We start from the raw sequence: 24,125 nt of genomic DNA on the forward strand, positions 1-24,125 counted from the left end.
GCACTAGGCAGTAAAATTCAAAAGAGCTACTGCCCTGGGATAGAAGGTGTTTTTTCCTTTGTCCTTGTTTTTATTATCCTGTGTTGTCTGCCAGATGGTAATAGTTCAAAAAAAGGGTTCCCAGGATGAGATGGATCTTTGAGAATATGTTGAACTTTCTTAAGGCAGTGGGAGCTATAAAGCTCTTCCAAAGAGGGGAGAGGTCAACCAATGATCTTCTGGGCAATGATGTTAATCTCTTGGAGTGCTTTCCTGTCTGCCACTGTGCAATTGGCAATTCTCTTTTCATATGCAGTAGCTTGTCTTGCCAGAGTTGCTCAAGGGGATGGTTTTTTTTCTCCTTGGTGGTTTCTTGATTAGGGTATTCCTTTATATATGCTTGTTTATATCCTTCTTTATACTGTATGTGCTTGAGACAAATATATATACGTACTGTATATATATATATATAGTTCAGACGAACACAATACAGAAGCCTGATGATGGCAGATGAGATTCTGCTGAAACGTTGCTACAACTTTAAAAGCACAACTACAATGACGTGGGAAAATACCCGAACAAAGCTGAATACCATACATGTAAGTCCGTGGAGTGCGGTATGGTATTCAGCTTTGTTCAGTATCACGTCAGTTTTGCTTTAAAGTTGTAGCAACGTTCGGCAGAATCTGGATGATGGCAGATGAGATTCTGCCGAAACGTTGCTACAACTTTAAAAGCACAACTACAATGACGTGGGAAAATACCTGAACAAAGCTGAATACCATATATATATATTTATAATATAGTATTTTGTTTTTGGCTCTTCTGCTTCCAATGTCTTCATCCTGTTTCCCCCTCCCCTCAGGAATTTACCAAAGAGGAGCCTAAAAGTGACATTGACGTGCTGATCCTACCCAAGCTGGAGCACTGCAGTTCCGAAAAGATGAACACTTGGCTGGGTGAGGCTCTCCAGGAAAAGAAGGGTGTTTGTCCCAAGCCCACTTCCGCTCATCCCAAGGTTTCGGTGTCCTTTCCTTTCCTTGGCTAGCCCTGTAACCCTGGCCAATCTTGCCTTAGTTTAGAACTGGACAACTTGGTCGCTTTCTTGCATTCCGGAACGAGGCTTTGTGTCCTGAATAGTTTTGGGTTTCTTGTCTACTGCCCAATCTCCCCCACTCCCAGGTGTTCTGTCTGCACATGTGCATTTTTACCATTCCAAGTAAAATGGATTGTCTTAGAAAATCGGGGAGGAAATGCTGAAGGAGGGCTGAAAAACCACGTAGGTGATAAGGCTGGAGACATAGACTGGGATTGAGCGGGATCCTGGAGACAGAGTCAGCCAGGTGGCTCTGCCAAGAATATGGGGCATGAATTGCATACCATTTGGTGCCCTCTCTCTTTTGTTATATTTGGTTTGTACTCAATGATCGTTGCAGGGTTTGTTTTTTATGCTGTTTGGAAACTGATTAGACAAGCCTTCCCCCATGTAATACTTTGACTACAGTGACCAGCAACTGGGGTACCTGGAAGTTTGGGGATATTTAATCAATGAGGGAGGCTGGTTTAAAGTCCTGTTAAAATTTGTGTTTTTTTAAAAAAAAATTTGATTCTTTCTTTATTATTATGTGTTGCTTTTTTTCTTGTAAGCTTCTTTAAGTGTTTCTTAAAAGAAGTGAGTTATCTACTCCCTAAAGAGTGAGAGAGTGAATTGGGGGGAGGGGCAGAATCTACTGCCCCCCTTCCTAGGGTTGTGTTCCCCCCTACACCCACTCTCCCTTTGGGACCTCTTCCCCTTCCACCACCTTCACGTTCCTCCCTCCCCACAGGTATCTTCTATGGCTTCAAGGGGCTGCTGCTGCTTTTAGGCATCTTCCTGGCCTATGAGACAAAGGGAGTCTCCACAGAGAAGATCAATGACCACCGGGCTGTGGGCATGGCAATCTATAATGTGGCTGTAAGTGGTTTGTTGTTTGCAATGATTGACAATCCTCTATGCCAGTTGACTACCTGAGTGCATCAGTGAGGTTGAGAGGACAAGTAATTAGAAGAGTTTCTCCTCAGTCTAAAGAGAAGGAAGAAGTTTTGGGCCAACACTTCTGCCTTAGCCATGATCAGAATGGGGATTGGGCCACTTCTAATTTATCATGCAGTTGTCTTGTTTTGGGCTTCTTAGTCTCACACTGGAGGTTGCATGTAAGATATGAGTGAATGAATGAATGAATGAATGAATTCTTTATTGGACAAGGAATTTGGTGCATATGTTGTCAGTGTACATAAAAAGAAAAGATACATTCGTCAAGAATCATAAGGTACAACACTTAATGATAGTCATAGGGTACAATAAGCAATCAAATCATACTAGGAAACAGTCAATATAAATCTCTTTTTGTAAAGTGGAAGGAAGATGATCTTCATATATCTGCAAGCTCTGTTGCCAAGGTAACGGGGTAAATCTATTTTCTAATTTCAGGATGTCTATATAATGTTTGGAAGTGGCAGATTCACTGAACAATAAGAATAGAATGGACTGGAGTGAAGAATGGGATGGGATGGGATAGGATACTTTATTTGGCCAAGTGTGATTAGACACACAAGGAATTTGTCTCCGGCGTATAAGCTGTCAATGTACATGCAAAACAATAGAATAATAATGATATCAATAAGAGAAGGTAGTAAAAAAGATGAGAAGGATAATAATGATATTGCAGCCATACTACAAGGGTAAATGTACTTTATTTAGTATATTCGCCAAATTTAAAATATTTAGAATTTATAATTCTAAATTTATAGTATATTTAGAAGGAGTAGGAGATACAATGAGAGTTGGACAATTCTGTTGTTATAGTCCATCTCAATAAAAGCAGTTTTAACCTTCCTGTAGAGTTGGTTTCCTGCTGCGGCCTACCCAGTGGGGTTCGGCGAGGAGCTTCCTAGCGTCTGGCTGCAGCTCAATCAGGAAGCTTTGCTTCCCAGTGCTTAGAGTTGCAGCGATAACCATCTGCTTTCAGGAAGCCAACCTGTCCTGCTGGAGGATGTCAAGGGTATTTATTATCTCTCTTTGGCCATAGGGGCCGGGTGAGCCTTAAGGGCTAGAAGCAAATTTCCTGGCAATTCCTACAAAGGCTAGAGAATTCTGAGAGTTGAAGTCCACCCGCCTTATATTCGTCAAGGTTGTAAAATCCTGCTGTAGGACTTCCTGGGTGTGCTTTCCGGTCTAAGCTAACAGCCTGGAGCCTCTCCCTTTTGTAGGTGCTATGTCTTATCACGGCCCCCGTGACCATGATCCTCAGCAGTCAACAGGATGCTGCCTTCGCCTTTGCCTCCCTTGCCATTGTCTTCTCCTCTTACATCACACTGGTTGTGCTGTTTGTGCCCAAGGTAAGTACCCTACTTCCCTTCTGACACGGCTTAAGTCATTCTCTAGCTCAGGGATGGACGATTAATTTTCCCAAAGGGGGCCACCTGAAACTGGGACTGTTGTGGAGGGCCAAACCAAAAGGGCCGCGAAGGTGCACAGGCACGCATGCACGCACATGCTTAAATTGGGGAAAAAATACAAGCAATGCAGTTATATTGCATACATTTATTTACATTTGATTTCTAATTTTGGATTGACTTCACATGGGCTGGACAGGGACAGCCAAAGAGCCGGATGTGGCTTGGAGGGCTGCAAAATGCCCAGATCTGCTCTAGCCCATCCCAGACAATGGCCTTCTCAGGAAGGGGGCTGAAAAAGTATGAGAAGCACGTCCCGTCTTCCTGTTCTGGCTGTCTTGTGCGGCCCTTCCCTAGCCATGAATTGCGGAACTGTGGTTCTCGTTTCAGATGCGGCGCCTTATCACCCGGGGAGAATGGCAGTCCGAGCAGCAGGACACCATGAAAACTGGCTCCTCCACCAACAACAATGAGGAGGAGAAATCACGGATGCTGGAGAAGGAGAACCGTGAACTAGAGAAGATCATTGCCGAGGTGGGGACCCTGTGTGACTTGGCAGGGGGCAGTAAGGAAGGGACGTTTGGCCCTTCCTTGAATTTCCCTTATATTTCCTGCACAAGCTTATAATGCACGGTAGGAACTTTCTTGGAGCCAGAGGGAGAACACGTGGGGCAGAGAGCAAAGCCATGATGGGAGATGGCATCAGCGGTGGGCTGCAGTTTTTTTAACGACCGGTTCTCTGGCTGGGTAGGTGTGGCCGGTTGGTTATGTGACTGGGTAGGTGATGTCACTCATCACACCCAGCCCCGCCTCCCAAGCCACTCGCCTCAAAGGAACAGGTAGGATTCAGCCAGTTGGGGCTCATCCCACCACTGGCTGGCCCCGCGCCCAATTTTTCAGCCTGTTTTTCGGCCTGTTTTTTGTGACACTTTCAGGCTGTTTTCCGGGCTGTTTTCAGGCCATTTTTCAGTCCAAAAAGGCCTGAAAATGGCACCCAAAATGGCTTGAAAAGGGTCCAAAAACCAGGCAGTTTGAGGGCCATTTTTGGCCTGGAAAACGGTCTGAAAACGCCCCCAAAACTGCCTGAAAAATGGCCTGAAAACGGCCCCAAAACCAGGCCGATAAATGGGCAGGGGCAGGGCTAGCCAGGATTTGCCAGTTCGCTGAACTGCACTTAATCTTAACTCCCGGTCCGCCAGAACCAGTGTGAACCGGCAGCAGCCCACCTCTCGATGGCATGGAATTTCTTTCTGACTTTGGGGAGAGAGGGGGGGTGGGTTTCTCTCCTCAAAATTGTGGGAGACTCCACTGTGAGTGTTTCCAGTGGTCCTTGGTGGAGAAGGCAACCCTGGAGGCGCAAATTGGCCACTTATAAAGATTAAGAGCGTGGCACTCAACACTGCTTACCATTCACGAGCCCCCTCCGTACTCTTCTTAGAATATACTATTTTAGAAGTCTACAGAACTGAGCATAAAACAGCAGGAGAATTGAGTTCCCTTTTGATTGCTGGGCAGCCTCCTTAGAAGTGAGTTTGGTTCTGGGGTGGTCTTTTTTTGTGTGGGGAGGATTGCAGCTGCCTCCTCCTTGTAACTAACAGCAATAGCAGACTTATATATCGCTTTACAGAACTCTCTAAGTGGTTTATATCTTGCCCCCAACAATCTGGGCCCTCATTTTACCCACCTCGGAAGGCTGGTGGGCTGAGTCAACCTTGAGCCTGGGGAGACTCGATCTGCCAAATTGCAGGCAGACGGCAGTCGGCAGAAGTAGTAGCCTGCAGTACTGCACTCTAACCACTGCGCCGCCGTGGCTCATCTAAAGGACCAAGTTGAGAACAAATCTATTATGTGGTCCTTTACAGTCAACACATAGCATAGCATATGATCAAGTCCTCCTGTGCCAACATCCATCCCTTCCACCTGGGGGCTCTTGCCCCATTGCTTCATAGACCCCCTCCCTCCCTCCCTCTTTCCTTCCTCCCCGACAGAAAGAAGAGCGTGTCTCAGAGCTCCAGCACCAGCTGAAAGAGCGGCAGCAACTGCGTTCCCGTCGGCGCTCCTCCAACTGTGCAGCTGACAACCATTTCAACAACTCGGCTTCAGCTTCTGCAGCCACTGGCCCCAACCTCTACCAGCCCAGCCTGCCTCTCGTCCGTTGCCTGGTAGCGGAGCAGGCTGACAAGCTGGGACGCAACAACTGTGATGGGAGCCGTGTCCACTTGCTCTACAAGTGAAGGACCTTACAGACATCTGGAGAAAGGGAGAGTGGGCCTTTGCTTGGGTGGCCAGGGGTGGGAATGGGCATCTGGTGGTGGGGACTCTGTACAGCTGGGTGGGGACTCTGTACAGCTGGCTGGGAAGGGGCTTTTTTTTCCCAAAAAAAGAAAGGAAGGAAAAGGAATAATAATTCCTAGTCTTTGTAAAATATCTTCATGTCTGTCCATCTGCTTCCCCTGGAGCCTGGAATCCCAAGTGGAAAATCTGGAGACTTATTTTAGAAGTAGGGAATCCCAAGGATACCCACACCCACACTTCCTGCCCCCACGTCCACATCTCACTACTCTTCAAGTGTCACTACTCGGGAAGAGAGCAACTGGAAATATGGTTGTTGTAAACCCAAACTCTTTCTCTGCATGCCGTGGATGCTTGCAGGAATCTGAGCGAGAAGAAATTCAGACTGAAAGGAGCGTTGAAAACTGGTTAGTTTTTGCTCCTCTGTAAACTTACCTAGGTACAGTTACCAGTAGATACAGATACCAGTAGATACAGCATTCAGGGACACCAATTTAGTGTAGAGTTGAGTTATGATGTGGCAATTGTATTGCGTTACTGACAGTCCTACCATAATTCACAAGGGTCTTCTTTACAAGGACATTTCCCCCCACCCCCACCCCGCTTTTGCTACAACCTGATTGTTTGCAAAAGGGTCTATTTATTGCAAGCCAGTCTGTAGCACAGTCTTCCTGCAGCAGATAATTGAGTCTTCTAAGCATTTTGGTTATGACAAAAAGTTATTTCCTGTAAACCCAAAGAGTTCCATACTGTTGGACCGGAATGCATCGATTATGTACATTCGTTATCAAAAGCACTTAACATACTTTCCCAATCTGATTCTGGCTGCCAATACAAGCAACCACACAAACGCCCAACCTGGCTGGCTCTAACGATAGCCATATTGTACATCATAACCAGGCCTCATTTTAACCTCTGCCGTCATTCCTGTACAATCACGGGACAGAGCGGAGTCCCGGCAGGGCCACATCCATGTAAAGGTGAAGAGTGATGCAATGATGGAGGTGAAGGTTTAAATTCTAAGGGAAATTTTTTGGAAGGTGAAGGTGGAGCCCTCATTCAGATATAGGCTATTGCTAGAGACGGGAGAGAGAGAACATATATCAGGTGACTTCCTTGTCCAGATGGTAATTAATTAACCTTGAGATACGCCTCTTATGAAAGCAAGCACCGTTCCTTGGATATGAGGGAATGGGGATTGCCTGATTCGAGAAGGTGAGCTTGGGAGTTGTTTCTACGAATATTGGCAGTTCTCCCTCAGCAACATCTGCTCATGCTTGGAAGTGTGTCCTCCTTTTGACACCCGGCCCTGGAGAACTTCTAGATCGTATTTAATTGCCATTATTGCCTTCATCTTGGTTCATCTAAACAAGGAATGTGCTGGAGCTACAGTGAAGTCAAGGATTGGCTAGATTGCTGATGAACATTAGGGAACTGGGCCCAACAGTCTGACGAATGTATGCACCTCTGCATGCAAAATGCACATGCGTGTGCCAGGTCCTCCCCATGCTTTTCCCATTTGGAGCACTTTTATTGTCCCAGCAGATATAGGAAAGTGATGGGTGCTGCCTAGGATGGTGAGGGAAGCCCAGATGCCTGCCAGACTTTTCCACCAGTATACAGATGTTCTTTAGTAAAATTATACCATATGAAATACGTGCCTGTGTGTCATCTGTGGATGGTATGTCTTCAATTTTGTGGTGCTGTTCTATCTCCAGTGACAATGTAAGACCTACACAAAGTAACATGGGATGGGGCAAAGGGAATTCTCTTTCATGAAAGCATTTTTGGTGCCATATACTATATATTTCTGTAGGCCAGACAAGGAATAATGGATGGAAACTGAACAAAGAGAGATTTAACCTGGAAATAAGGAGAAACTTTCTGACAGTGAGAACAATCAACCAACGGGACACCTTGCCCTTCAGAAGTTGTGGGAGCACCATCACTTGAGACCTTCAAGAAGAGATTGGACTGCTATTTGTCAGAAATGGTGTAGGGTCTCCCACTTGGGTGGGGGGTTGGACTAGATGACCTACAAGGTCCCTTCCAACTCTGATTATCTGTTATGTGTTAAGTCAGATAGCAAAATGGATTTCTCCAATTCTCCCCAAATTGTAGGTACAACCTGTTCATTCTCTTACACGTGTACTCCTCGACTTACCACCATTTGTTTAGTGACCATCTGAAGTTACAACAGCACTGGAAAAAGTGACTTATGATCATTTTTCACACTTATGACTGTTGCAACGTCCCAGGGACATGCGATCAACCTTTTGCAACCTTCCGATAAGCGAAGTCAATGGGGAAGCCAAATTCACTTAACCGTGTTACTAGCTGCGGTGATTTATTTAACTGTGGCAAATGAGACAAAATTCAAAATTCACTTAACTGCCTTGGCTTAGCAATGGAAATTTGGGGCTCTATTGTGGTATAAGACACACTTGACTGCATGTATAGGAAATCAACGCATGTTAATTCGAGAGCATCTCAATCTAGTCTAGCACCATCTAAATGTTTTGGCTTATAATCTTGCACCAGCTTTGACCATTCATCATACTTCTTGGGAATGAGGGAAGGGCAAGCAGTTTGGCTCCGAAGTAAGTTTCACTGAGTTCACTGGGGTCCTCTTATAAGCAGGTTCCTAAGAAAGAAGAGCCTAGCCAATAAAACATATTCAAAAAAGAAAGAAAGAGAGCCTTAAGAGAGAGAAAGAAAAAACCCTTCTGATGGGCTTTTAAAGTTGATTAAAAAACATAGCCAGTTAATGCCAACCATAATTGGCTGCTTCCACAGACTTCTAAAAACTACATGTTTGAAAAAAGCAGGTATATTTGGACTGTTTCCAAATTGTTCTTACTACTTTAAAAGAAAAGCTGCTCAATGCCATTAATACCTGACTGGGAGGTTGTATGTGTGTGTGTGTGTTTGTTTGTTTGTTTGTTTGCTTTTGGAAATGTTTTGTTGCTGCAGAAGAGCCAAGGAAGCAAAGGAGTGGCTAGACTAGTCTGAAAAGCCTCTTTTAAAATATAGCCTTAATCTCTGCCGATGAATGAACAGATGAATTAGCCCAGTCTCCCTAAGGCAAAAAAATCATTTGTTTAATAATGCCCAGCTCCTGGAGTTAAAACAGCTATGGAAAATGGGAAAAATAGTAGAGATCGATGGAGGTCACGTGGCACGCTTGCTCTGTTGCTGCCAAAACTGTGTGCCAGGACAGTTCTTCAGTATAATTAGAGCTCAGTCCACTCTTTTGTACACTGCAGACATAGCTCTCTGGAGAATAAATTTAAGATTTAAGTGAAGTTGGACAATTATTTTAACTCCTTAGATAGGGGGCAACCAGAAAGATGATTAGAAACTACCAGGAACTAATATTACCTCAACTTCCTGCTCATCCAAAATGAGGAGATTCTTTCCCATTAAAAAAAGGACTCTTAGAAGTTCCTGTTTGTAGTGGTTGAGATATTTTTAATTAGATTTTTATCCCTTCATTATTGTTAAATAACTCAAGGTGGCAAACATTGTTAAATAACTCAAGGCATCCTCCAATTTTCCCCAACAACAACCCTGTGAAGTAGGTTAAGCTAAGAGAGAGTGACTGGCCCAAAGTCACCCAGCTTGTTTTCAGGCCTGAGGGAGAACTAGAACTCATAATCTTCTGATTTCTAGGCTGGCACTTTAATCACTAGGCCAAACTGGCTCTCAATAGATATACAGGATTTCGAGGTACAGGGTAATTGGATCTTCCTCCATAACAACATTCTGGGTTCCATCCTCCAAGGCATTGTTGTTTTGCATTTGCCCATATATGCATGAATCAGCATTTTAATAAATGCAGTCAAGTAGACACACACACACAAATAGCTAAATAGCCTCCACAAGCAGACTGAGAGCCTAGCTTGCTGATTCTGATGTTCTCTACTGCAGTGTTTCTCAACCGTGATAACTTTTAAGATGTATGGATTTCAATTCCCAGAGTTCTGAAATTAGAAGTTCACAGGTTTTAAAGCCTTTAAGGTTATAAAACACTGTTGTATTATGTATATCTTTCATCCATCCATTATAATGTTTAGGTTGCTGAAAAGAATAATTTGCTTGAGGGACAGGGCAAAGGAAAAATAAGAGCTACCTAAGGAAGATATCCATTTAGATCTCTCAATAGCAATGATCAATTAATCAAAGATACCAATGCCAATAATTTAGTTGAACTTCAGGTGTCAGGCCCAGGTGATGAATGATTGGAGAGGAGTTTGCTCAACTCCTAGCCAACCATAAAGAGAAAAAAAATTACATGTTACGAACCCAGAATAAGTTCCCAAGACATGCTTAAGAAATCTGTGAGAGTCTTTTAACGGTTATTTGTGATTGCAGACAAAACATTTAAGAAGATTAAACTTCTTCGGGCAATGGGCATAGAGTCCTAGGCTTTTGGACTCCAGTTCTAAATTTCCTTATCACAAGTATCAAGTTCAAAGCAGCTGGCCAATATTTTTACAGATAAGTATTTCCCCCCAATAATACAGACTTCTTATACAGGATGGTGAAACAGCTTTGGGGCATATATCCAAGAACGAAGTGGCCAACAATAACAGAAACAAAAACAAAGAGTAATTTCTAAGGCACAAAACCTGAAGAGTGCAGAATTTTACTGGCATTCTTCCTTCCCTAACTGATCCGTCCTGTTGTGTTTCAGAGTAATTTGACCTGCATTAATTGCCCGTAACTGCTTCTCACTTTATCTGCTGATCTGTGCATTTTCTGCTGCTAGTAAGCCACAGATACAAAGCCAGATGGTTGGGGTTTTTTTGCCCCCAGCCAATTAATAACCACAATCCAATAAAAGAAAAATTATGACTCTTGAGTTGGAGATAAAATCTCTCTATCACAGGCTGTCTTTGTGCATTTCTGTTCCACCCCATCTCTCCCTCCTTCCTAAATCCCAGTCTTGGGCCTTTATGGCCACATAGCAAGTATCTCAGAGCAGGTAAAGTCCCCTCGCTTCACTAGACGTTAGGAAAACCTTGGCATTTTAGGATTCCTGCTTTCAGGCCACAGAAGATGAGAAAACTAAAGTAGCAAAACAAGCAATAAACTGGAAGTGATATTGTACTACTTCATTAGCGGCTGTTGTAATCCACAAGGCTCGACATCTATATTCACGCTGGCCAGAATTCCAGAGCAGCATCAACAATTAATCTCACTTGGGTATCTTTGGAAAGGTGCCCATGACTCAACCCCACACCAAACGGGGGATTTGTCTGCCAAGCTGCTCCTGTGAGTAGTGTAGCCTGGGGGCCCAGGAGGAGAGGATAGAAAGCAAAAAAGAAACACCAAGAACAGTGAAAGTGCAGTTCCTAGGGAGGAAGTCCCTTTGCCGAAGAAACCTCAATCCCTGGGAGTGATGTGCCAGATCCATTTGTGAAGCAGAACCGCAGAGTAGATTTCACCAGCTGTTCAGGAGAAAAGGCCAATGGAAACGTCATCCTCGCTTGCCTCTTCCTAACCACGTTTCCTAAGAGTTTTACCCCGTTACATTCTGCCCTGCATTAAATTTCTGATTGGGGAAAAAGTTTCAAGCTGCAATTGGCTTCGGTACTTGAAATGATGTTCCCCTCATCTGGAATGATAAGTCTCCAGCCTGGCACCATCTGACATCTGGACTACAACATCCTGGAGGGGTTGGGGATAATGAACTAGCATGCCTGGAGGGCACCAGGATAAGGAAGGTTGGCAATATTTTAACAGCATGGTATGTCTCTGCCAAGGTCCCAATTAAGGTGGCTTAATGTCTCCCTTCCACCAAGAAGTTATAACATGCTCTGTTTTTCCACTGGCCTGTTCCTCTGAGCAATAAAACAGCAAAGGGGCCACTTCGACCTCTCCAATACACCTCCTCTAAAGATGATCCTCAGCTGGGTGGCTGCGAGAAAAAGTGCCAGTGGAAGTCCCAGGAGTGATTCCCCATACAGTAAAGTGCTGGTGGTGCCACAGCCTCCAGAGAGGAAAAGGATTAGCAGAGTGAAGCTTTATCTTCCCATCCATCCTACCCAGGCAACTGGAGGAGGCCAGGGAGTTTCTGGAGAATCTGAAATTACCAGCAGCACAATCACAACAGGTGGATGCAGGAAGCCCATCTCTTAGCGTTCGGTTGAGGACGGACTTACGGGATTAGAGTGGTTTCCTCCAAGGCCAAAGCTGTGATTCCCTTTGGGAAATCCTCCCACTGAAATGTACATGGAAGGCATCATGAAGATGTAGATGCCACAGACTATCAAGGCGACAGTAACGAGCAAGGCGACCGACAGAGCGGCATAGAATGGCCAACCCGAGACGGCCAGCCTTCGGACCGACCCTGGGGGAGGAGGCCTCCCGACATCAACACTCAAACTGACAGTGTTGAGCGGAGGTCCTGGCTTCGATCCGACTTGAGCCCCGCTTTTATTCCCCGCTGGCAAGTAGAGCAAACCCCGCCGACGATCAAAGCGCACTGAGCCAGGGGGCACCGGCATTGCGCTGAGCTGCTCCAGCAAGTCACGGCGGGTGGGAAGCCCCGGCAGGCCCTTGCGGGGAGGCAAGACAGTGGGTGCCCGGCAGACGGGGCAGGTAATGGCGTTGACATCTTCTGAGGAGACGTTGATGCGGGCCAGGCACTCCAGGCAGAAGACGTGCTTGCAGCTCAGCTCCTTTGGCAGTTTAAAGAGCTGGTCATAAGGGGTGAAGCAGATAACGCAGTCCAAAGGGCTGTGCTCAGCATTGGACGGTTCCTCCTTGCCATTCACGGCTTCCTCCTTGGAATCCAAGGGTGGGGCTGAGGGTTCAGGTTGGAAACCGACATTGTGGTGGGCCATGGTGTCACTGGCGGTTGCAATGGACCCAAACACTGAAAGACCAAAAGCCGAAGGACTCAGGTGTCATGCTTCAATAATCCACGCTTCCATTCAACAAACTTCGGAGGAATTGGTCAGGAAATGAGTTGACATTTCTGAGAAGGACAAAAAGAGGACAAAAGGTCAGCACTGATGATAACATGCTCCCAAACCACAATGTACCAGGAGCAGAGACACCTTTTGTCAAGTAGATTCAAAGGGAGGTGGCCCCAGTTTGCCTGCAAAACCAAGATAAGATACTAAAACAGGGGAAGAATTGCAAATAAAACAACCGCTTTCAAACAGCACAGCCCCGTTCAGTGGAAGACATGGGTTTTTCTTTCTTTCTTTTGTACATGCAGCCTTTGTGATAGATGATATGTCTGTTGCCACGAAGGCTTTGAATTCATAATGCTTGGTTAACACCCAGACTTAGTCACCAAAGGCTATAGGTGGCTGTCTAGAAAATGACAGGTGAAATGGATCAAAAGCCTTCTGCTGACTTTTTAATTGCAGCAAAGGTTTACAGGACTTAAGTCTTGCTACCATCTCATCTTCGCCCTCATCCTCAGCATCTGAACTACCACACTTTATTTTTTGCTATCTTTATTAATATGTGTGTTTCAAGTCAGTCTTGATTCCTAATGACCACCTGAATAAATTCATATACTTTTTTGGGCAATACTTTTGAAAGTTGCTTGCCATTGCTCTCTTTTAAGAGAGAGGGAGGGAGGGAGGGAGAGAGAGACCCCAAATCACCAGCTGGCTTCATGTTCAAGCTTAGACAAGAACTCATGGCCTCTTTTTTTCTAGACCAGTGCCCTTAACTACTACACCAAATTGGCTCCCTTTGTTATACAGTCTAAAGATACTTTGCTGTCCCTGTTCTTAAATGCCGGCTATATCAGCTTTTCTCATCCCACTTCTCCTCATGGTAGAAGCTGCTGCCTAGGGTATTCTGGGAATTGAAATCCACACACCTTAAAGTTGCTGCGATTGAGAAATACTGGTCTATATCCTTTGCAGTTCTCCTAATGTTATCCTAGTCTTTTTTCCCCCCTAGCCCTAAATCTTTCACTGCTTTTGTGGCCTCAGTCTTTAAAGAAGACGTAAAGTAGGGGTGTCAAACTCGATTTCATTGAGGGCCGCATCAGGATTGTGTTTGACCTCAGGGGGTCAGGGTGGGCGTGGCCAGATCGACATCACTGGTGTCAGCTTGACGTCACTTGTTTTTGGCCTCAATGGCCTCCTGCAGAACCCAAAACTGAGCCTGGGATGGCTGTGCTTCATTTTCACTGGCAAAGGCACCGCGGGCCGGTCCTTCGCTGTTTCCCCGCAGGCCAGATCTAAGCACCCTATGGGCTGGATCCAGCCCAAGGGCCTTGAGCTTGACACCCTTGATCTAAAGGATTTAGAAGATGATCTAAATTAAGAAATTATACTTTGTGGCATCTCCTGTGGAAAAGAATCAGGAAAACCCGAATACAGATAATTAGAGAAGCTGCTCCATGAATTCAATCTTTCATTGAGCAACTAACTTCTCAACTGTGGTACAACAGGGAAACAAGGGACATTTCAATAAAACTGTATGACTTGATATTTACAGCAATCAGGTTCTCCAGTCACACATATGCATCTTAAGCAAGAAGCACAATTTGCTTGCATCTTCTGGATTGCTTTTGGAGAGAGGCTGCAAGGTCAAAAGGCAATGCACAGAGATCATTATCTGCATTGGATGAGAAGTGGAAAAAATCCTCCATGAGAAACTTTCCACAGCAATGCAAAATAGTCTTCACTGGTGCTAAATATAAAGGTTTTATATTTATATTATATAATATAAAGGTTATATTATATATATATATATATATATATATATATATATATATATATATATATATATATATATATATATATATATTATATTAATTATATTATATTATATTTTATATTAATTATATTATATTATATTATATTATATTTTATATTAATTATATTATATTAATTATATTATATTATATTATATTATATTATATTATATTATATTATATTATATTATAATATTATATAATATTATATAATATTATATTATATTATTATATTATATTATATTATATTATATTATATTATATTATATTATATTATATTATATTATATTATTATTATATTATATTATATTAATTATATTATATTATATTATATTATATTATATTATATTATATTAATTATATTATATTATTATATTATATTATATTATTATATTATATTTATTACCCTGTTTCTCCAACAATATGGCCTCCCCCAATAGGAAGTCCCAGCATGTTTTATAGGCATGAAATGAAATTAAGCCCCTCCCCCCAAATTAAGGCCTATATCAAAACATGCGAAATGGGGGGAATGGTGGGGGGGCTTGCCGTTAGGAAGTACTTTTGTTGCACACCCGGATATGGTGCTGCCTGCGTTGACCCCAATACGAAGTGCCCCACCAACGCCAAGGTCAACATCCAAGCCATCGCTGCCCGCCCGCCCGAAGATGCAAGGGGGGGGCAAATTAAATCACCCCCGAAAAGACAGCCTAGCCATTTTTTCAGGGCTCAAAAAAAAAAAAGACCCGGCCTTATTATATGAGAAACACGGTATATATATTTATAAAGATTTTATATTAATATTATATAATTATAATTATATATTAACCTTTATATAAATATAAAGGTTATGGGCTGCACAGCCCTGCAACATCCAGGGATGTGAGAAAGGCAAGATACATATTCTTGCCCACTCACGCATTCAGTTCTACAACAACCTGGAGAACATGTGGGCTGTAAAAAAAAAGTGTCTGCAAGTCATTCTAAAAAAAGTGTCTGCAAGTCATTCTAGTCAATGGTCAACCATCTGCATATATGTACTGGTAGCAACAAAAGAGGAATGACAACTATGGACAGACTTCCGGTTTGAAGGGCTTCGGCGACAGACAGGAATCCGCGATCGTGCGCGGTTTCTGCCTGGGCTCGCCGCAGGAGCGCCCCGAGCCAGCTGGTTTCGGGGCTAAGCCACCCCGTAGAGGTGGTGAAGAAGGGGGAGACTGCCAACAGGGTCGAGGAGAGCCGCATCTCTCCTCCTCAGCTGGTCAAACTCCCTTTCCCGAAGGCGGTAGGAGTGGTGATCAGAAATGGCCACCTCAAAGAAGTACTCAACCGGAAAAGAACATGCAGGAGGAAGATAAGAAGTGAAAGTTTTGGCTGACCGGGCTAAGTTGAAAAAGCAATAACTAAGGTACCCTGGAATTTAAATTTTACAAGAAATAACATCACTCCCAAAGAAGAGTCGGAAGCAGTGAAAGAAAGTGAAAAGGGAAAGGTTTGGCTTTTTTCTTCTTCTCTCTCCTTCCTTATATTGACAATTAAGAATAAGAAATTGGAAAAATCCGCTTTGGCATCAACAGGCAAATAAGCTGAAAATATAACTAAATGCCAAAGGGACAATAAAGATTTCTGGACATTAAAAACTTTTTCTTCTATAAGCAGGAAGGGGGAGAAAAAGAATAAGGGCAGGATCTGGAAGAGGGAGGAGACTGCCTGGACTTTAAAAGAATCTAAAGTAAAATTTCAATAAGACTTCTAAAAGATACTTTTTAACTGAAACTTTGCAACTAAATAGTAACCCCAGGAAGACAAAGTGGAAAAAAAAGAAAGAGCAAAAATAAACAGTTTGTGTGTATTTGGATTACTTGGTGACTTTTGGATTTTTGGCTATTATATTTGAATGACTAAAATCAATCGGGTGGTTGTTTAAAATTTTTTACAATGGCATCACTTTTCGATGAATTGAAAATGGAACTTAAAAAGTACAAAGAAGAGGCACAAGAAGGGAAGGGTTCTTTTGGCTTCGTTTTTCAATTCTTAGAAATGGAGATTTGGAACTATGAGAAACAACAAGAAAAGACTGCAAAACAAGAAGACTGGGACAAAGAAGAAGCCATCTTTAATGAACAAGTAATTTTATGTGGGGAAGAAAAAGGAAAGGGGGGAAAGAGGATGGAGAATTTAAGATTTTAAAAAACAACCAAAGAAAAGAAAAATAATTCAAAAAATAAGTATAATACTGGAAAACAACAGAAAAGGGGAATACAGAAGAGGGAAGTAGAGGTAGAGAGACAAAGGGGTAAAAAGGGGAGGGAGAAGAAGAGAGGGAAGAAGGAAAGGAAGTCACAAAGGTCCGAAGCAAGATATAAAGAAACAGGACCTATTTAGAGATAATGGGTAAAAATTTAACTGAAAGGGGGATTCTGTAAAGGTACATGAGATTGTGTTGTTGTATTTGAAATAGTAATAACTTTAGAAAATTGGAAACAACATATGATTAGAATGAGGGATAGAATGGTTAGTGTAACTTAGTGAAATGTTTGTGAATAAAGTAAATGAAATAAAATAAATGAGAAAATTGAATTAGGAAGGAATGGGAACACTTTAATTAGTCAATGTTTTATAAAATATAAGTGAAGAGGGGGGGAATTGATTATGGAAAGCTAATAATTGTTCCCATAGAGGTATGATATTTAATTGAAAAGTAACGTGAAAAATCTTAAGACTTTAATGAATTTTAATATTAACAATAGAATTGAATTGGAATGGAATATTGTTTTAATTATATACATTTATATTTTTTTATTTTTTATAAGAATATTGTGTGTAGTTCAAGAATGTACCAAACAGAATCCGAATGGAAGCTATGTATTATATTGAGTGTTATAATTTTTAGGGGAAAGATATAAAGGCGTCATACTCCTATCAGTACCTACAGGAGAAATTTTGTTTAATGAGAAAAGATAATAGACAATTGAAACAGGACAGACAAAAAATATAAATATAATGATTTGAATTGAGATGAAATCAATATAATAAAATTGAGGAAATTAAAAGAGGGGAGAAGCTATGTCGAAAATGTAAAATTGTAATAAGATATGGAATAGAGTATAAAAATGAGCACGAACCTGAAATTGTGTCTGCACGAAGAAATGTAACCCGGGATTATGCTGCTTTCAAAAAAGATGTTTTAATTGTATTTCTTTTCTTTTTGTGAAAACTCAAATAAAATTTACAAAAAAAAAAAAAAAGAGGAATGACAACTATGGCGAAGAGGAATGGCGATAAGAATGCATGGAAAATACAGTTGTTGGACTCTGTGTCCTCTCAGTTTAGATTTCATTTGGGAAGGTGAATGTTATTGCCTGAAAAGGGATGTTTCTGGTATAACTTGGCATGAATGGGGACTGAGTATGAAGACATTCTCCAATGGCATCACAAGCAAAAATGCCTAGTCCCACAAGGGCAGCAAAGCCATTATTTGTCTAGTCGTAGTTAAGGCACCATGCTATAAACCAGGAGACTGCGAATTCTAGTCCCAACTTTCGGTATGAAAGCTGGCTGGGAGACTTCAGCCAGCCAGGGGTCAATCTATTTTCCAAAGCACTTGTAGGCCAGACAAGGAATAATGGATGGAAACTGATCAACGAGAGATTCAACCTAGAAATGAAGAGAAATTTTCTGACACTGAGAACAATCAATCCATGGAACAGCTTTGCCTTCGGAAGTTGTGGGAGCTTTCATCACTGGAGGCTTTCAAGAAGAGACTGGACTGCCGTCTGTCAGAAATGGAGTAGGGTCTCCTGCTTGGGCAGAGGGTTGGACTAGATGACCTACAAGGTCTCTTCCAGCTCTGTTAATCTAATCTAATCTAATCTCTCTCAGCCTGACTGACTTCACATGGTTGCTGTGGAGAAAATAAGAGGAAGGGGGAGGATTAGGAGCCTTTGCCATTTTAATTATTTATAATAATAACTCTAGGATATAAATAAACTACCACCCCCATCCCTTGGATATATCTGTCAAGATCCCTTGCTTGGCAACAACATGAACAATGCTGGAGTTATTTGCTGCTGACTTGGGGTGGGACATGAATAAAAAAGAATGGGCTTGCCCTTCAAAAATACCCTTAAAAATAGGGGTATAAGTCAAGTACCCTCACCTTCCCCAATAGCTCCACTGCTCCACTATTCTGTTCAGCAAGAGAGATGTAAGTTACTCTCTCAAAACGATAGTCCATCTCTGAGATGAACATGTTTATCTCAGTAATGTTTAATGTTTAATCCTGAACAATCAGGAATATTTGAGAGGACTGGCTATTTTAAGAGAAAGTTAAGGAGATGGAGAGCGCCAGTTAATTAGAAGATGGAGTAAATAATAATAATAATAAAGGGGAGAAATTAAAGCTAGGCCTAAATTATCTTTCCAAATTTCTCCATGCGATCTGTAGGGTGAAGTGGATGCTTTTTCTGTATTTCTCAAAGTCAGGACTCCTTTTTTCCCTCACGAAGGTCTAGCTATGTGCTTGCTAAGAGTCAACAGCAACTTGATGGTAGGTAAACAATCAACCCAGCCTACTTCTTAACAGTAAAAAGGCCAAAGGAAGACATTTCCTCCTGAAATCTTTCCTCAGGACTGAACTGAAGCAAGGAAGGCTGCAGGACAGGTACAGGCCACAATTGAGTCCAACATTTTGGTTGTTAAGTGAGACATTTGTTAATTGAGCTTTGCGCCATTTTACGATGTTTTTTTGCCACAGTTAAGTGAATCACTGAGGTTGAGCTAGTGACATGGTTGTTAAGTGAATCTGGCTGCCTCACTGACTTTTGCTTGTCAGAAGGTCGCAAAAAGTGATCACATGACCTTGGGACACAGCCATGGTCATAAGTCTGAACCAGTTGCCAAGCATCTGAATATTGATCACAGGATCACGGGGAGGCTGCAAAGGTTGTAAGTGTGAAAAATGCTCATAAGTTACTTTTTTTAGTGCCGTTGTAACTTTGAATGGTCACTAAATGAACTGTTGTAAGTCTAACACTACTAACCTGGCAAAATTAGACACAGCCTTTGGCCCCACTGTGAAAAAAAAGAGCACCCCAATTCCCCCCAAAGGCTCATTTCTTTTACTGCCCATCACAAGTGATAAAATCTCACATCCCAAAAAGTTTTTTGCCCAACCAGAGATACATTTGCACAGGCGAGTCCTGAGAACTTTTACGAATCAATAATTTGCTTACGTGAATATTACAGAGCTGTATCATGCAGATTGCATTCAAATATATCCTTGTGATCACAGAACTCAATAATGGGCAAAACTTTTTTGGTAGCGCAGAAAAGGGACAAGACCCCAACCCACTCCTGATCATTTCTCTTTGAAAACCATTTTTAAAACCCATTCTTTTCCCTCCAGCTGAAGGACAACCGGGAGAAAAACCTGCAGGCGTTTCACTATCTGACATTGGTAGATGTAATACTGAAGAGGCATTTGACTAAACATTAGAACTACCCTGATAATTACAGCAATTAGAGAGGAATCTAGCAGGCTTAAGAGCTGCTCTGTTTTCTTTCCCAGGAAAGGAAGAAACTTAAAAACTGCATTTTGCGTTATAGATCCTATACTAGAGCTGTGGGTTGGACTAAATGATCTCCAAGATATACATTTTGGCTCAATAATAGCCTACAACTATTTTCTTCCTGCAATTATTACCCACAAACAATAATCAAAAATCACAATATAATTTTTTTCTTCTAATTATTATCGACAAAAGCCTCACCCAACAAATGAATTAAGAGAAAGGGATTATCTAAGGCCCTGGATCCAAAGTGGGAATCAGACTTCAACTTTCTGCCAGCCAAACTCACTCCCACCTCCTAGATAATGGAGGAGGAGGAGGAGAAAATTCTGTTGCTCAGTTAGTGCAACATACACCTTATGTGCCAGATGTTCCAGGTTCAGGCTGTGGCATTTCCCATTAAAAAGATCAGGGAGCAGAGCTTGATAAACCATTGTCAGAAGAGAAGCAGTAACGTGGACGGATAAATAGGGCTGCTCCTCATGTTGGGAAATGCAAATGTGATGTTGGGTTCAAGTCTAACAGTTGACTTCATAATAGCCCTTTGGTCCTCTGTAAACATTTCTTCAGTAGGCAGCAGGTTGACAGAACTGTGCAAGGCATGCTGGGCAGCTGGTTTGACTATAAGGCTGTGAGAGGGCGGGTAGGGCTTTACATTGTGGATTTTTGATGTTACAAACCACCTGGAATCACCGTGTATGAGTTTAATAAATAAATCTGCAGCGAGTATCCATCAATTTTTCAGATGTAAATAGAAGGACAAGGAAGGCCATCCAATTGGGCTGCAAAAACCCAGATGACCACTAGAAGGCACCAAGGAGCTTATCTCTGCCATCATCTAGCAGCAGCCTGGATTTTTGGCAGTCCAGACCTTATCACCTTAGGACAGAGGGATATGTAGACTCAACAAAAGAGGTAGTTAATAAATAATAAAGAAACCAGCTATCCCACAACCTGAATCCATTATTTTCTGTAATTCAATTGTGGGCTTTCAGCTGTTGCAGAAATCCAATTCTCAGCCAGACCTCCAGCAACAGGGGCACTGCAGACAGAGGCTGTAAGTGTAAGGCAGCAACATCTGGAGGACTGTAGGTTCTTCACCTTTGCTTTAATGGAATTCCCCTTTATCTACCAGCTTTGCAAATACTCAAACATGGAACATGTGAAACTACCTGTTTCTAAGAGCTTACTAGCAGCAGTTTTCCAGGTTTCAGACAAGAGTCCTTCCCAGCCCTGCCACAAGAGAGAATAGTATTATCTATGGGAATATAGACTTTCCCCAAGCAGCTTGATCAGTAACAGAAACCAGAGTAGCATTGGAGTCTGGGCACATTGGAGTCTGGCCACATTGGAGTATTGGTCAATAACCCATTAGCATGCAGGAGCACTGACTGTCTTGACAGCTCATCAGCTTATTCAAAGGTTACTGAGAAGGTCAGCTGTCTGGGTAGACAGGCACACAGGCATCTGCACTTCAGTCAAGGGGGAACCCCTGGGACAGCTGGAGCATCTGTCAAGTCAAGGCTGGGGGAAGGCAAAGACAGCAATGCAAGTTCAACCAGGAATTCTCCACACTTGGCAACCTGAACGTTACAGTTCCCTGTATGCTTGGTCTTCACAGATCACTGGGTTCAGTCTCCCAACAGCTGCTACCTGGAGCTTTCTTGAAAGGCTTCCAAAGAATAATCTTTCTTCTGCACTGGTTTTTCGACAGGGACAAACACGCCAGGGGAAACAGGACAAACAAGGAATTACCATAGGAGCTCTTGCAGGCATTTCTTGAGGGTGAGGGTGGAGGATTTAAGCCAAAAGAATCTCTGTCTCTTGAACTCTTTTTTAAACTAACACCCTGAAGCAACCCAGTCTCTGGACACAGGTGAGTCGAACTGCTTCCTCTGCAGGGATTTCTTAAAGAGTCCAAATTCCCAAGCAGGTTACCTTATTTTTAGATCCTGCTTCCAGATCCAGCACAATACCATACGGCAGGGTTTCTCAATCTTTTCTTTACCACAGACCTTCCTTTATTTTGTGGCCACAGACCACGGCCATGTACCATCAAGACTTAACTCAAGGTTTCAATGGTAACATTTCTTCAAGCCTTCACAGACCTCCCTGTGATGACATCAGTGTCCGCAGACCAGATTGAGAACCACAGCCGTATGGAACATATGAAAAAGTGTGGGTGACAAAGAGTGCCTCTGAGCATGAACAGTGCACAGGAATCTTGTGGCACTGAATAGCTACACAGACCTTCTATAACCAGCATGGGATTTGCAAGGCAATGGGGTTTCCAAATAACCTGAGCTCCAATGCATCTAATTTGAGGAATGTTACCTCTCCCAAGAGTCTCAGCCGATGGCGGCACCTGCTTGACCTTGGCTAGGGTTGTCAGGTTAGTTTTGGCTGGATCCCTGGAGGAGAAATTTCCCTGGAATCTCTAAAATGTAGGCTAGCCTGGAAAGTTGAAAATCACCCACAAAACAAATACAGGTGGTAAATCCCTTCTATTCTCCTGTTGGGAAAATCACACAGACAAGTCCAAGACACCACCCATAGGTGTTGAGCTTGACTTTACGATATCAGTACTGAACCAAAAGCAACCACTTCCTCATCCTCAAAAGGCCTGGATAAGCCAATCCCAATTTTTCAGTTAAGTAACAGAAATTATCTTCCAAAGCTTTCCTGCACACACGAGGACTAGAAACATGTCCCTTGGAAACACTTTTTCTTGATATTCCACGGGATGGGGCGGGGGGGGGGGGAGGTTTCTAAGCAGCAGTTTGAAATTTGGCGTATCCAAACCACGCATGGCACCTACCTACCTACTCCGTTCCCATGGTGTAAAGTAAATGCAAAGCACTGAAGGAGCCGTCGTGCCCACACACACACCCCGAAGCCTCTAAGGGCAACATTCGCACCCGGTCCCCTCGTTTGTGGGTCGAATAAAACTTTCCACGTTAGGAATGTTTCCCCAGCGATATTTGGCCCTCGCTTCCATATGGGGCTCCTTTCAGCTTCCCTCACGAGAAAGCCCGCTGGTCCCACCGCGGCCACCCTTTGACCTTCTGCCGGGCTCCCAAGGCCGCTGCGGGGCCGGAGCTCCCCACCTCCCTTGGCACGGCCAAGTCTTACCCGTCCGGAGACGCGGGCGGGCCTTCCTGTGCGCCAGCAGCTCTGCTCTCGCTCTCTTTAGCGCTGCCGCCTTTTTCTGCCGCGCCTCCGCAGCCGTGTGCCGGCCCCAGCCGCCGTTTGCTCTTGGCCACTCCCTGCCACTGGAATCTGCCCCCTGGAGAGAGCGTATTCCTCGGGCACACCCCGTGTCAGGGCTCCACCTGCTCTGGGGAGCGGCGGGGGTGACCGAGCCGGTACCGCCGCATTCTCTCTCGGGAGGAGGGATTAGCCGGCGCGTAATCCTCCGTCAAAGTGGCCCGCGTCTTCCGACTGACCCTCATCGCCGGCCAAGTGCGGGTTTATGGCCCCTTTCTCTCACCTGAGGCTCTCCGGGTCCCTCTGCCTAGGAAATCATACTCCTTGAAGGAGGGGAGGACTCGCCGCAAATCTAGCAGCGTCTCTTCACCAGACAGACTCGTAAGTAGGTTTCTTTCGCGCCTTCGGGCGTGGGGACTCGACCTGAGGATAACTTATTCCAGAAGATGGTTTGCCCTCTGCCCTTCCGATGGGCTTGCAAATTCCGTTCATAATTGTAGAAGCCTCCGGGGGCCGCCTTGGCTTTATACAGAGAGAGCTCAGAACTCCGACGTCTTAGAAATCTTCCACTCCGAACCGAGCCTCCAGGAGAACCGGCTTCAATTTCCTGAGTCTGCTGCCGGAATTTTTCCAGCCCCGCTGGCTGCAGACAGAAGCCCCTAGTACCTACTTAACGGATCCACCTTCCTCTGTCTGGTGCAAACAACAGGCTTACCCCGCGATTCACCTGATCGCAATTTTCTTAAATCGACTTAGGGTTTAGGTTTTTAACACACTAACCCTAAATTAATTACATTAATTAAATTAACCACTTGTTCATAAACCACATTTCCTTCAGGTCTTGAATTGCAGTAACACACTTCTTAATTTGTCTGAGACTCTGAACCATAATCCAATCCAATGGGTTGCAT

General features: G+C 43.4%; 2 protein-coding genes across 6 annotated transcripts in view; one reads left to right on the plus strand and one right to left on the minus strand.

The window, feature by feature from the left end:
* The window catches only part of GABBR1 (gamma-aminobutyric acid type B receptor subunit 1), a 209,408-nt gene extending 202,043 nt beyond the window's left edge, over positions 1-7,365 (plus strand). For all 3 annotated transcript variants that reach the window (XM_087953744.1, XM_087953745.1, XM_087953746.1), the window contains 6 exons: positions 845-938; positions 1,806-1,933; positions 3,229-3,357; positions 3,805-3,948; positions 5,403-5,746; positions 5,799-7,365. In XM_087953744.1, coding sequence (XP_087809870.1) covers positions 845-938; positions 1,806-1,933; positions 3,229-3,357; positions 3,805-3,948; positions 5,403-5,648 — 741 coding nt within the window. In that variant the 3' untranslated portion in view covers positions 5,649-5,746; positions 5,799-7,365. The remainder of the gene's footprint in view (positions 1-844; positions 939-1,805; positions 1,934-3,228; positions 3,358-3,804; positions 3,949-5,402; positions 5,747-5,798) is intronic.
* A 2,675-nt stretch (positions 7,366-10,040) lies between these two features.
* Positions 10,041-23,351, minus strand: LOC113422240 (RING finger protein 225). 3 transcript variants are annotated; one of them, XM_026683050.2, is made up of 2 exons: positions 23,140-23,351; positions 10,041-12,691 (listed from the first exon to the last, which is right to left on the minus strand). In XM_026683050.2, exon 2 carries the CDS (start codon positions 12,555-12,557, stop codon positions 11,847-11,849), a length of 711 nt encoding a protein of 236 aa, XP_026538835.1. In that variant the 5' UTR covers positions 12,558-12,691; positions 23,140-23,351; the 3' UTR covers positions 10,041-11,846. The 3 variants fall into 3 exon arrangements, with proteins under 3 accessions (XP_026538835.1, XP_087809907.1, XP_087809908.1); XM_087953781.1 differs by lacking the exon at positions 23,140-23,351 and adding an exon at positions 22,830-23,133; XM_087953782.1 differs by lacking the exon at positions 23,140-23,351 and adding an exon at positions 13,743-14,382.
* Positions 23,352-24,125: the final 774 nt, after the last annotated feature.

This window comes from Notechis scutatus, chromosome 2 (genome assembly GCF_049901735.1).
Source record: "Notechis scutatus isolate UNSWTSFEM ecotype Mainland chromosome 2, rNotScu1.2, whole genome shotgun sequence".
Classification (NCBI taxonomy): domain Eukaryota; kingdom Metazoa; phylum Chordata; class Lepidosauria; order Squamata; family Elapidae; genus Notechis; species Notechis scutatus.